General features: G+C 38.3%; 1 protein-coding gene across 1 annotated transcript; it reads right to left on the bottom strand.

Annotated features, from left to right (window-relative positions):
* Positions 1 to 2638: 2638 nt before the first annotated feature.
* On the bottom strand, positions 2639 to 14303 carry LOC125659076 (fumarylacetoacetate hydrolase domain-containing protein 2-like). The gene is made up of 7 exons (XM_048890623.2): positions 14087 to 14303; positions 12310 to 12526; positions 9943 to 10002; positions 9497 to 9659; positions 8895 to 9003; positions 3433 to 3520; positions 2639 to 2767 (listed from the first exon to the last, which is right to left on the bottom strand). Exons 1-7 carry the CDS (start codon positions 14245 to 14247, stop codon positions 2705 to 2707), a joined length of 861 nt encoding a protein of 286 aa, XP_048746580.2. The 5' UTR covers positions 14248 to 14303; the 3' UTR covers positions 2639 to 2704.
* Between the last annotated feature and the right edge of the window lie 427 nt (positions 14304 to 14730).

The raw sequence follows: 14730 nt of genomic DNA, 5'->3' as shown, positions 1-14730 counted from the left end.
TTCAGCTAGGGGTGTGCGACCCAGGGCTCGCCCTGTCCCACACCGGCTGGGATTAGATTAGTCCCAGTCAGTTTTCTCCGGGGCATTTACCCGGACCTTTCCTGCCGGAACCCTTTCCGGCGTCCTCGGATAGTTCCTCCGAGGGGGTGTGTCGCGCCCACCTTGACCATTGGTTCGACCCGTTTCTCCGTGCTTCAGAGAAAACAGAGGGTGGGGGTGTAGTATCTGGGGAGTCTTCCCCAGTACGACTTGTTTATTCCCGTATTGCAAAGGAGCGACTTCCGCCAGCACGGGGAGATTTCCCGCGGTTATGGACTATGTCAGACATACAGCAGGACCTATCCGAAGCTGAGACCGTCAACAGGCAGAGCAGTTCAATCCGTGGGACCCATGATTTATCTATATACTGTAATAAATACTATAGATACTTTATTATGATGGAAGTAATTATGTTAAACAGCGCATTTGTCAGAGAGAGAGAGAGAGAGAGAGAGAGAGAGAGAGAGAGAGAGAGGGATTAAAACCCAGTATTCCGACGGTCCGACAGTCCGACATGTCGACCATCACCAAAAAGTTTGATTAATAGAGTTAAAATCTATTAATGTCAGGCATTATTTTATGGAAATTACCAGAAACCGCCAAAATCGACACGGCCTGATTTTAAATCAGACAGTCAATTTTTGACCAAAATCATTCAAGTGTGAACTAAATCAGAGAAACACGATATTTATGGAAATTAAAACTGCTAACTGATGAAGTACAAGCGAAATATGTAGTAAGTGACACTTACCATTGCAGAGAAATTCAACCAATTTTACACGGACGGACAAACATCATCAAGCTTTAAACCGGATTGCTTTGAAATCTGGCCAAAACACATAACTTTTTAAAAAATAATCATTGCCTTTCAAAGTTATGTTTAAGTCTCTCCGTGTCTTACTCCCTGCCATGATAAAATTCTTCCATCATTTTGAGATCTAACTGACTAGGTCTTTGTGTATGAATATGAATTTAGTAGTCTATGAAATTATTATCAAGATAATGAGCCAAATGATATTTTGGTCAATGATGAAAGACTGCTACACGTGTTGTAAGTTTTAAATCTGTATAATCAATCAAAACAAAATGAATGTTACAATGAACTGTCGCGTGCAGAAAGTAAAATTTAAAAAAAAAACTTCTTCACATTAATGGTATGATTTGGCAAAATATGTTTGTTGGCAAAAAAAAGGAAAGAAAAGAAAAAAAGCCTAAAAAGCAAACACAGCAAACAAAGGAAAAACAGAGCCCCGGTGTCGTTATCCAGGTGAGTCAAGACCTTATAAGAAGTGACTTAATTGTAGAAGAAGTTGTTACGATAAGGCGTGAAATATGCCCAATAAAAAAAAAATTACAAATGAAGTATATTATGCTGGAAAATATCCCCTCTAAAAACATTTGGAATAAAACTCAAAATATCACCAAGTAACCGATTGAGATTGTAAATTACAGTGACATGCCATTAAATGGCGTCCGTAACGAAGAAAAACACTAGTCTAGTTTATATCAAAGTTATTTTTAGGAAATGCAGCCGAGAAACAACATGTTTATTCCATTCCTAGTAAATTTATAATATTTACAGCATTAATATTAAGATAATGTCAGCTAATACTGTAAATATTTGTATGTTTGTAAGACTTTTACTGACCCTCTTTTCGGTTTTCCGCTGTCGGACATCATTCTCCCCACTATTACCAGACCCAACTTATCAGAATGCCTGTTACTCAAACATATGCCGGTAGTATAAGCTGATGTTTGAAACATAGGAGGAATGCTTTTTAAAACAACTTTCCATTTCTCTGATTTCTTAGTAAAAATGAGAATTATAACCAAATTTCACCTTATTATGCAATTTTTTGCAATATAATTAACAAATACCAGTGACTAACAAATTGATCAAAAATGTAACATTATACAAATATTGCTGTTTTTGAGGTCAATACAGTGATTAAGCCGCCTGAGTAGTACAATATTCACCGAGCCCAAAGGACTTCGAAGATGACTAAATCATCGTATTGACTGGAAAACCCCCCAGCAACATTCATTTTATTCTAACAATATATCCAAGTTTCATTTGATTCAAATTAAAAAAAATTTCGAGTTATCCTCCTGAAACCAAATTTTTTTTGGAATTTTAAATCTATTTTCAGTCACTGTGACCTTGACCTTTTAACTATTTTCTCCAAAATCAATAGGGGTCTTTCTTACCTGGTACATAACAATGTCTGTAAGTATAATTTGATTCGGATTTAAACTTTTTGAGTTACCATCCGGAAACCAAATTTTTCTGAAATTTTCATTCTATTTCCGGTCACCCTGACCTTGACCTTTGACCTTTTTTCTCCAAAATCAATAGGGGTCTTTTTTTACCTGGTACCCAACAATATATCAGTTTCATTTGCTTAGATTGTAAACTTTTCGAGTTATCATCCGGAAACCAATTGTTGACGCCCGCCCGCATCACCAAACCAATAGCCGAGTTCAACTTCGTTGCAACTCGGCTAAAAGTGCAATTCGGACCTTTAGACCGTACAATGTACTATGTGCAGGAACAAATCATTTAATTCTGCATGCAATTCCTAAAAATATCACAACGATGAAAGATTCCATATTCTTTTATTGAATAAGTTATTTACATCGACACTGCACAATCTACACGCGTGGTCTACACCACTCTGTTGATAATCTTCCCGAGACAGTCAATTTCACACTGCACAACATCTCCTCTCTGTAAAGAAAATCAGTATGCCTAAGAAGTAAATGAATGAGTATTCTGATCCACTCAAAATATTCCAGTTTGAAGTGCTCAGTTGATTGAAATCGTGAAAAGCAGCCACGATCAACTCGACCTCAAACGAGATAATGACCCACGCCCAAACATGTAAGGAGGGAGGATCCATCGTCATCATGGCAGTGATTCCGATGAAACTTCATCGTCTTCCGGAAAACCCCCATTTAGTGGTGTCATTACTTCTTCATGTAATGTATTTCATGGTGTAGTTTTAGAGGGCGAGTGATTGTAAATGATGTAGCGGGCAAACATATTTTAGAGATACGTACGTACAACCTATTTCACAAGATCAAATTAAATAAACAGGAAAGAATTAAACATTATCTACAATTCTTGGTGGTAAGTCTTATTATCGTATCAACTTACAATACATGATTAAACAAACGGGTTAGAAATTGTTGGTCAGCTATCGACGTTCTTCTCTTCACATTAATGAAAAATCCGGATGTAAATTTTCCCGTATGACATGTGACCTAGAATATACGTTTTAGTGTGCAAAGAATATCTTTGTGTGCTTAACACCCAGTCAAACACGTTTAGAACAACTTTGGCAGTATTGAGGTCCCTTTAACACAGAGTCCCCAAACTTTATAATTATTCACCTTCAGGAATTCGGGAGGCTTTCTGGCGATTCCCACACCAGGCGGCGTTCCTGTCAGTATAACATCTCCCGGCTTCAAAGTGATGAATCTAAATGAAACGGAGAGAATTTGTATACTTAGTTACCTTTGGTTGAGATTCTAGTGCTTCAAATTTATCAACGTTTTTTCATAGTCAACCTATACATATTCATTGCTTTTTTATCTTGATAAAAACACTCGCATTTACCTGTGTGGTAGGGATTGCCTGGGACATAGAAAATTAGTGAACCTATGATTTTGTTTTATTTTTAGATATGATATAGTTCACAGTAGATGAAACTCATTATTTAAGTATCTTTTATGGTTTCCATGGTAACTGTGATGCTACAATTGTTATAGTACCCCCACCAACTAACCTTCCGTAATAAATGGAACAGATGTTTCAGATGGTGTTTAGAATTGATACAAAAAAAAGGAGTAATACAAATATAGCAAATTAAAGATAAGGTATGAAATGATATACGATTTACATTTATATCTCCATTTACTTCCATATGAACTAGTAGCATGGCTGCTTACGAGCAGCCCCCCCCTTTTTTTTAAGAAGCCAATTATTCACAACATATATATGTTCACCCCTGAAAAATAAATGACATGTAAATTGTTGTTATTTTTACAGTACATAATTATTGTAGTAACATTTGTTAGGAACAATGTTTCTTTAAAATATCAATATTGGTTTTCGGAATTACTACATGGCGCTATAAGCATTGTAATTAACCCCTCTCCGTACTACAGGTAATGATATAGATAAATAAGCATTTTTAAAGCTCGTATTATCAAAACCATAGATATTGAACTGATGTTCATTATTGGTCTTATTCCACTTAGAATGACATCACTGTTGCTTTGGAGATGAATTTAGTTAATTTACTTTGATTAGAATAACCATATACCCCCTTCTGACGAGTGTAAGGAGAAGGGGTGATTTTAAGCAAAGTGTTGTTTTTCTGTTCAAATTACCTAGATCCATGCTCCTGTAAATGTATGTTAAATACAATATTTTCATTCCTGAGAGGTGGATTTCTATAAAATTAATGTATACTTTCGTTACATATGGTCCCAAAGGTTGTCATAGCCGAGGGGTGGTGATGGGGATAAGCTCCCATTGTCTATAAAATGCTCCTCATGGTGTGCGCCTCTAATAGCCTCTGATAACCAAGTCCAGCTCCTAGCCTGCTCGTGTGGTTTGCATCAAGCCCGGCGGAACTGCTACTACTGATAGGAGAAGGGATGGAGGCGGGTTACCTGGCGCCTGAAAATCAGTGCTTTGGGTAGATGGGGCTCATCAGTCTGGGAGAACAGCTCATCTAAGAGAAGGAAAACTTCAAAGAGCATGGAAAGATGTCAGGGTGATGAGAGGAGCAGACATTTCATCAGACCACCATCTTCTGATGACGGCAGTAAGACTACGCCTAAACTTTTTTAACAACACGACAAACATGAGGACAAGGTACAACGTGAGTGTCCTCAAAACAAAGGAAGTGAGGACAGCATTCCACCTCAGCCTGTCCAACAGATTCAAGCCGCTACAAGACCAGCTAGCAAACAGTCATACCAACATCGAGACCCAATGGCAGCACATCAAGGAAGTGTGGCGATAAAAATGTGAAGAAGTTATCGGCAGAAGAAAGGCTCAACACAAAGAGTGGATATCTGTTGATAACACGTCACGAGGAAACTGGAGGTGAGGAAAGAAAAGAAAACAGCACTGAACACAAGCCGAACAAGAACAGCAATGGCAAAAGCTCAAGAGGACTACACAGCCACAGATAAAGAAGTCAAGAAAAGCATCAGGAAAGATAAACGGGATCACATTGACAATCTGGCCAAACAAGCTGAAGAAGCTGCGGGACAGCGAAACTTGGAGAGAACTGTATATGGTCACAAAGAAGCTCTCCAACAAGTTCCAGCAAACAGACAAGCCAGTGAAGGACAAGAACGAGAATCCTCTCAAAACAACAGAAGAACAATTGAAGAGATGGGTAGAACACTTTGGAGAGCTATTGAATAGACCAACACCAGATATGCCTCCAGACATACAACCAGCCGATACAGACCTCCCGATCGACTGCAACAAGCCAACAAAGACAGGGATCAGGAGAGCAATTACCACACTTAAGAATGGAAAAGCGGCAGGGCCTGACGAGATACCAGCAGAAGCCATCAAAGCTGATACAGAGACAGCTGTTAACATCTGGCACAACCTCTTCAAGAAGATCTGGGAGGAAGAAAACGTCCCGGAGGAATGGAAAGAAGGCATCCTCATTAAGCTACCAAAGAAGGGAGGTCTGAGGGACTGCAGGAACTACCGGGGAATTATGCTCATGTCAGTGCCTGGCAAGGTCCTCAACAGGATCCTACTCGAGAGGATGAAAGAGGCAGTCGACCCAAAGCTCCGTGACCAGCAGGCGGGTTTTAAACGCAACAGATTATGTGCTGACCAGATAGCCAGTCTGCGCATTATCATCGAACAATCACTGGAGTGGAAGTAACCCCTCTATATCAACTTCATCGACTACGAGAAAGCGTTCGACAGCGTGGACCGTGAGACACTGTGGGAGATACTGAGACACTATGGAGTACCCGAGAAGCTTGTCTCCCTGATTCGTAACACCTACCAAGGCATGACATGCAGGGTTACCCATGCTGGCCAGATGTCCGAGAGTTTTGAGGTTAAGACAGGAGTTCGACAAGGATATTTGCTGTCACCATTCCTCTTCCTCTTGGTTATTGACTGGATCATGAGGACTACCACATCAGGCAGTAACAATGGTATACAGTGGACACTCCTGACGCAACTCGACGATCTCGACTTTGCCGATGACCTGGCTCTCCTTTCGCACAACCACAGCAAGATGCAGTTGTTTTAACTCACCTTGTAATAACATCAGCAGGAACGGGACTCAAGATCAATTTGAAGAAAACAGAATTGATGAAGATCAACACCACTGTCCAATTACCAGTCACAGTTGGTGGTGAGCCCATCAAAGAAGTTGAGTCTTTCATCTACCTGGGGAGTGTGATGGACAGACAGGGTGGTATAGACCGTGACATCAAGTCAAGAATCGGCAAGGCACGAGCAGCGTTTACCATGCTAAAGAACAATGTTAAGTCCGTCTTGCTGTATGGAACAGAGACATGGAGAATGACGAAAACAACTCTGCAGAAGATCCAGACATTTTACAACACCTGTCTCAGGCGCATCTTCAACATCCGATGGCCTGAAAAGATCCCAAATGAAGAACCATGGAAGAGAGCAGGGCAGGAACCTATAGACATACAAATCAGACGGAGGAAATGGGACTGGGTTGGACACACCCTAAGGAAGCCACCTTCCAGCACCACACGCCAGACCCTGACCTGGAACCCGCAGGGCAAGAGAAAAAGGGGGCGTCCAAGAAACACATGGAGGCGTGACTCAGAGGTAAAACTAAAAGCGCAGGACATGACCTGGCACGACGCCGCAAAAGCAGTCCAGAATCGTGTTCATTGGAGGACTGTCGTCGATGGCCTATGTTCCTCACGGAACGACAGGCCTAAGTAAGTAAGTAATGGTACACTGAAAAAAGAATGAAAAGACAAGAGTAATCTGAACAGAACAACATCACGACAACAATCCCTTTGAAGACCTTCACGGGTCTTGGTGAAGTCTCCATATGAGTGAAAAATTCTCGAGCGAATCAATCAATCACTTTTACCCTGCATCTCGTTCTATAATCTAACAAGTCTTTGTTTAACTTGTCTGCCGTTAGGCCTATTGATGCTCAAACGCATGGCATATTCCGGAATCAGAAACCAAAATGCATATATATTAATAATAATATTTATGCATTTTAATTCTGACACTATGAATATTTTATTTACATGTATGTGCACATCGATTTTATATTATCTTTTCTTTCACATTTGTAAAGTGCTTTAGAGAACTAATGTTGATAGGGCGCTATATAAATCTTTTAATTACAATTACAATATTCCGAAATCGGAACCAAAATAGTCGATTTTTTTTAGATACCATATAAATCATGTGATGCCTTGCCTATTTATGAAAGGTGAAGATAATGAACAATCTCATTACTCCTATAAGGAATACAAAATAGAGAGTTGAGCAAATACGGGTAGACAGCACTTGACCCAATGATAGGTTGTAATACGGGTAGACAGCACTTGACCCAATGATAGGTTGTAATACGTGTAGACAGAACTTGACCCAATGATAGGTTGTAATACGTGTAGACAGCACTTGACCCAATGGTAGGTTGTAATACGGGTAGACAGCACTTGACCCAATGATAGGTTGTAATACGTGTAGACAGCACTTGACCCAATGATAGGTTGTAATACGTGTAGACAGCACTTGACCCAATGATAGGTTGTAATACGTGTAGACAGCACTTGACCCAATGATAGGTTGTAATACGGGTAGACAGCACTTGACTCAATGATAGGTTGTAATACGGGTAGACAGCACTTGACTCAATGATAGGTTGTATTGACAAACTATTATAATGATATCGTTTAACGACCATAGAATTTGCGAAAGGCTAACTTTAAACAAAACTATTGAATTAGCTTCTCTGTTGTCAACTTCCCATATTCCATTATCACCTGCATATGGTGTTGATGTCTCTCAACTGATTCAATACACAAGTGTTCTGCGTATGATTATGTTTTTATAAATCGAGGCGGGCTGCTAACAAATAAGTTGATGTTACTGAGGTTTCAATAGTCTTGTTTAAAGTAATCATTTCGCAAATTCTATGGCAATTCTAACGATCTAATTTACCAATACAACATGGCATTAGGTCAAATGCTGTCTGTCGTGTTTCATACCAATTGTTAGACCATTCTTTACACACTGATTTTGACCACGGATTACTCTGTTTACCGGATCAAGACATAGAGCTCACGGCGTGTGTGACCGGTTATACCTCGTGGACACCCCATCCCACCTCTGGTGTGACAAGAAGTCCGTGCTGTACTCATCATTTTTACCTTTACTAAATAGTACGTAGATAATGTCAATGAGGAACTCCAGCATCTTTTTAGAATCAACTTCAGAGTATTTGTTCATGGAATCAGAATGATGTTCAACAATTTTTTTTTTTTTTTTTTGCAGAAGAAGAAAAATCCATTGATCTCAATTGTACCGTGATTATTGACGAGATATAAAATCGAATCTATATCATTATATTTGACTTTCTCTAAATATGCATGTGCAAGCAAAATTACTTGTATAGAGTTATGCATATTTTGTCATTTATTACGAGATGGGTCGAGTTGTACTAATGTTAATGAACAGTCATTAACCTTTATATTCATTTTAGCATTACATGTAAGTTAACTAATAAACAACTACCACTGTAACTTAATTTATGTCCATGCAAAAGAGTCCCGGATGATTACAATGTAACAATTACCTGGATATGTGTGCGATTATTGCAGCTGATTTGTGCACAAGTTGGTTAGTGTCGCTGTTCTGTTTGATAACGCCGTTTACTTTGCATCTGATCCCAAGGTTATGAGGATCTATAATTATAATGTAGTTCAAAAACGTTTTGACATTGTACAAACAGTAGATAATTTTATTTCAGCAAATTTAAAAGTATAACTTGATGAAGTTCTATTCCTATATACGAAGGATAAACTGATACAAACTAAGTTGATACCTACCCCCCCCCCCCCCCCCTTACACACACACATATTCCCTTGACTTGAATCACAGGTTTAAAGAAATGTTCTTTCTGGTACCTTTCGTGTATATTATACACTGTACATGTATTTCGTTTTCTGGGATTAACTTGTTTATTGTACAGGTATATTTAAGTACAGTATTATCCGCGTGAAATATACATGTATGCACGGCCAGCTAAATATTCTAAGTCTAGAAATCACGTAACTTGACCCTCTTACAAGTCTTTGTAGCGGAAATGGAATCGTACAAACTAGCGCCACCAAACGTACACCTACTTTCTCTTTATCATACTGTCCATAACCATATTACGTGCGTGTAAATACCTACCGTCAATCTCGTCTTTAGTAACAATTGCTGGACCCAGGGGACAGAAGCCATCCATGGCTTTACCCAACAACACCTGTCCACCATTTTCCCCCTTCATCCAGTCCCTAGCAGTGACATCAAGAGCTACCGTGAAACCGAAAATGTGTTTCATAGCATCGTCTTCCTGAATTATAAGATATGTAACATAGCATCGTCTTCCTGAATTATAAGATATGTAACATAGCATCGTCTTCCTGAATTATAAGATATGTAACATAACATCGTCTTCCTGAATTATAAGATATGTAATATAACATCGTCTTCCTGAATTATAAGTTGGTTTACGCCGCCTGTATTATTTAAATCAACTGTACTTAAATGAACTGATGGGTTGAAACACTTACAAAATAATCTATCCGATGAGGTGTACAATAATGGAATTAAATGAAGAATGCTGTGACAAGTACCTGTATATGTCTGCCAGCTTTACCAATGATAAATGCTAATTCCACTTCCCAATCCAGTTTCTGTTAAGAAAAAACAGGATTCAGCTTTTGTTTAAGATAAAGATAATTTTTTAAATAGAAACATAATTTGGAATTAGAAAACTACACCCGAAATGGATCCTAATGTTCATAATACTTTTAATCACATATTTACCCATTTATTCAGTTGATATCACACATACGATAAATTATTCGTATCCCAAAGTGTGACGTAATGTGCATAAGAAACGGACCAGGGTGACAGAATCCCCCCCCCCCCAAATAAATTTGTAAAAATTGATGGAAATGACACAGGTGTTAATAAATTCTTTAAAATTTCAAAATAATGAATTAAATTTTATATGTGAAGTACATATAATGTAATTTGTGATGATCGAATGAACAGGCCTGTCATTTTCATTATCTACCCTAATTATGTCTCGAAACATTTAAACAGCCTGCGCTTCGGCGTTGCATACACCCCCTGATCATGTTTTGTATCGATCGTAAAATATTCTCAATGATCAATGAAACACAAATACATTGAAAGAAAAAACCCACATTAGGTGACATGAACTGAAGTCGTTTTTCTTAAAACTCAAACGAAAACGCTCCCCCCCCCCCTTGTCATAACTGATCATGTCTTACTGTGCAAATATTTCCAAGTGTTAGAAAATCCGATAGTTCACATTAGGAAGCGAACACACTAAGATCTTTTATCACTCCTTTGTCTACTTTCCAACGCCATGCACCACAATGAACCCGGGATTCACCACATTCGACTGCGCACAACACGATTCCATCACAGATACAGAGGTAAGAACCACACGTACATCTAACAATGAAAGATCCACGACCCTCCGTGTCACAGGAAACATACAAATCCTCCAAATGACGATATACATGTTGGGAAATTCATCATCAACACCCCCCTAAAATTTTCAAATTTAAGATAAATCGTGGTATCTTGTTTAGAAAAATGTACTAAACGATAAAAGAAGCAATCATTTCTTCCACTCCCGGAGAAATAGATGACAATATCTTTTGATTTCTTGAATTACTTTATTGGGAGAACTTAATTTTTTCCAAAAACCCTTAAAATTTGCGTCATTTTATTAATTTAACCTTATAAAATTGATAGAAAATAGTACAAATAACTAAATAGGAGACTGCAAAGCTCTATAAAATCTGTAAAACCCAGACCCCCGGCCTCATAAAGTGGCGCCCCCCGTAACCGCAATTCCTGGATCCGCCCCTGACAACAAATCCAACAACATTGCTACTCGTAGCTATATCTCCCACCGCCGCCAAAAAAAGTTAAGCACAATAGTTCCATAACTCCTGTAAAATTTGTGGAATCAAAATGACGGTGCAATATGATGAACTACATATGGTGACTAACAATCCTACAAACTGTTGAGCGGTTTCAGAGGAGTTGCGACCACAAAGTCAAGTGGGACAGACGGACGGACAATGGTATTCCAATGTCCCCTTCCGCGTTTGGGTGAGGGACAACAACAAAAACGACCGCGCGTCATATATGACACAGATTCGGATGGCTGACAATTTTATTAATATGTTTTACGGTGTGACCGTTGAGACGAGCGAAGACTCTAAACATCTTCATCTTGCAACACGACTTTAGGCAATCAATTAACGCTGTTCATGTAAACAGTGCATTGTAACGTCATCATTTTCTGCGATCTTTTTCACTTTCAAACCAAGAAATTATCCACAACAAAACGTACGAAGGTATGAGAAACCTTGTGAATTGTCAATGAAGTATACTGCAGTGACGGCGACATTTTTCCATAAACATTATGGGTAGTCCCCATCATTTTTCAGCTGATGAAGACCAGATCACGTGAGTTACATGTGTAATCATTGGAACGAGCTGGTCGTTTCGCGACGCGAGCTTTGCTCGCTATCAATTACACAATTTTCAATGTATAACGTCCTAAAATGTATTTTTTCTCATTTAAAAATGATTTTTTATGAATTAAACATCGCGACTGTCAATATTCATTTTTATTTATATTACCCAACCAACTATTTGTAGCGGCATGATGCAAACGCTACGAAGGTAGTTCGAGTTGAGGTAAACACAACAGGATATTTGGGAAATGCGAATTCAATGGTCTGTTGGGATAAAGATATGTGATAAAAAGAATCTCCTATGGTTTGTGGTTGGGTGTGATTATATCCAACTCGGTGTGTTTTCGCCAAGGCTCGGGGATATAAAGTACACAACTCGTTGGATAATAATCATACCCAACCACAAACCATAGGAGATGCTTTATTACAGTATCATTTGTTGCAGTTCTGATCGAGTAAAAAAAGTGACAATACCCGTGTTTCTGTTGGATATTCTAAATCGTCAGTGGGTCCAATAATACAGGAAGGAAACTTATTGAAAACAACAGGTTCCTCTGGGACAGGTGCGTTCTGCTCCTCGCAGTGGTCCCGGTAATTCATTCCTACACACAGGACTTTCTCTGGGTTTAGAATTGGTGCCACTATCCGCACAGAATCTCTGCTAAGAACACATTCTCTTTCTTCTACCAGACTGACCGTAGAAACAACAAGTTTTACATTATAATTTTGGATATACGGTCTTGCATGGAAAATCCTACAGTACAGTATTCAGATACTTTTAAATTTATATCTAATCATAATTGAACATCCGATCCCTGTCTAAGAACATTTCCTTTCGACGATCAAGAGAAAATATCTTTAAACACAACCAAGCTTTAAGATGTTTTCTTCAAATTTTATCAATTAAGCTAAATGAACAAGAGTACCACAACAGGTACATAATACGCCCGTGAAAATGCTTACATGAGGTGTTTTTCTTAAGCCATAATTTGTAGAATTTTGCTTCAGGTAGCATCAGGCTATAACATACTTTCTTTGCATCGTATGAATAAAGGGTGTTAGCCTAAACTGTGACAAGAGATAGTTGAACAAACTAAGAGTTTTGTTTGTAAAATACTTCCCCAAATTTGACTAAGTTCAACAATCTGTAAATATTTAAAACATCAAAGAAAATAGAATTTGTTGTGAGAATCAAAATCCTTTCATCTTCAAGTTATTTACAAAGACCCTAACTTCTAAAAGAACAAACAATGTCCTTTATCTAATATATTTCCTCAAAACGGACAAGTTCAACAGAATGTAATCGTCTCCAAAATTGAAGGAAATTAAAATCCTTGCCATATGCACATCTTCCATTCTCATACAAATACTCTGTAAATTAAGAAGGTCCTCATTTGAAAACTGCGGAAGGAAAATCAGACAAATAATGTACTCTCTATATAAGAATTCCTCAACCTGTAATTTTCTCAGAAATTGAAGGAAATCGAAATCCTTGCCACATGCATACCCTCAATACCCATATAAACGATGTAAATTAAGAAGGTTCTCACTTGAAAACTGTTGGAGGAGTTCACTGTACAAATTGTGTACTCTCTATGTACATGTAATATTTCCTCAAAACGGATTAAGTTCAATAACTTGTAATTTTCTCAAAAATTGAAGGAAATCAAAACCCATGTCGCATGCACATCTTCAATATCCATACAAACACTCTGTACAACAAGATAATCCTCATTTTAAAATTGTGGGAGGAGTTAGCCGGACAAATTACAGTGTATGTATGTATCCTCCATATAACAATAATGTTCAAATAAAGGGGCAAAACTCCTGTAAGAGAGGTCGAAATGGATCAAAATTGTAACATGATCTAGAGTGATCCACAAATAAGCTACATAGCAAGTTTTCGCTTGATATGTGACAACAGAAAACCCCGAACGGACGGATGGACAGACAGACGTACAGACATCGCTGTACCAAAATACGTCACGTCTATTTTATAAATAAAGACGGGCGTATAAAAATTGGAAAAATTTAATACTTTCTAAACCCACTAAAATTAATTCCAAAGATATGAATTTTGAATACAGTGTTTGCACTCAATCCAATGGAAGAATTTCACATATAACGAAACACAATCGACAATAAAATCTATCATGTACTTTGTTTGACGAATGTCAATGTATTTTTAGTATGAAATGACCCATTTCGCTACATGTAATTTCTCGATCCTCCTACGAAGTATATGACCTACTTTTCAGCAAATTTCAAGTTTTTATCTCCTCCCTCAATAAAACTTCGTAAGTCTGTCGGGATTCTGCGGTCTCCTGCACACAAGTCTACTATATCTCCATCATTTCCACGCTCCAGTCCCAATTTTCTTTCCCCGTGCAATAAAAACTGGACAAACCGCATGCTGATCTTCCCGTAAAAACTGCAAGCGTTCTATAATTTGACGGTAAGTACGGAACACCAAATCAGCGCAAATCTAATGGTTTTAGTCGTGCAGGTATCAGCTTACTTCGAACATTATTAGTTATATGGATTCTTGGCTCGCCTAACGGCTCGGTAGAATAGAAATTTTGACAGGGAATATACATATACCCTGCCAAGAATCCATATAACGAATATGTCCTACTGCAGAACGATCAATTAAAAAAAGTTTATTTGTCGAAGCCACTTTCTGTCCCACCTATTCTAGGCAAGGTACATGGCCTCGTATTCCAGGCTTATCGTCCAATGAAATGCCTAGATTTTTCTCTGCAGTAGGATATATTTCATTGTATACTAGTAAACAACGTACACAAGGATGGGAGACAAGTTCCGACAGCTTAACATTTCCTCTTCTGAATTCTCAGTCTATTTAACATTTCCTCTTCTGAACTCTCAGACTACTTA

Source organism: Ostrea edulis, chromosome 9 (assembly GCF_947568905.1).
Source record: "Ostrea edulis chromosome 9, xbOstEdul1.1, whole genome shotgun sequence".
Lineage (NCBI taxonomy): Eukaryota > Metazoa > Mollusca > Bivalvia > Ostreida > Ostreidae > Ostrea > Ostrea edulis.
Note: the sequence above shows the minus strand (reverse complement) of the source record. Positions and strands in the feature narration are given on the sequence as shown.

Excerpts from the sequence above, each read along its gene's own strand:
- LOC125659076 (XM_048890623.2), bottom strand. The coding sequence starts at position 14,247 with ATGCGGTTTGTCCAGTTTTTATTGCACGGGGAAAGAAAATTGGGACTG. Across the intron at positions 12,527-14,086 it reads AACTTGAAATTTGCTGAAAA|TCTGGTAGAAGAAAGAGAAT; the intron begins GTAGGTCATATA and ends TTCTACGGTCAG. Across the intron at positions 3,521-8,894 it reads ATAATCGCACACATATCCAG|ATTCATCACTTTGAAGCCGG; the intron begins GTAATTGTTACA and ends CGTTTCATTTAG.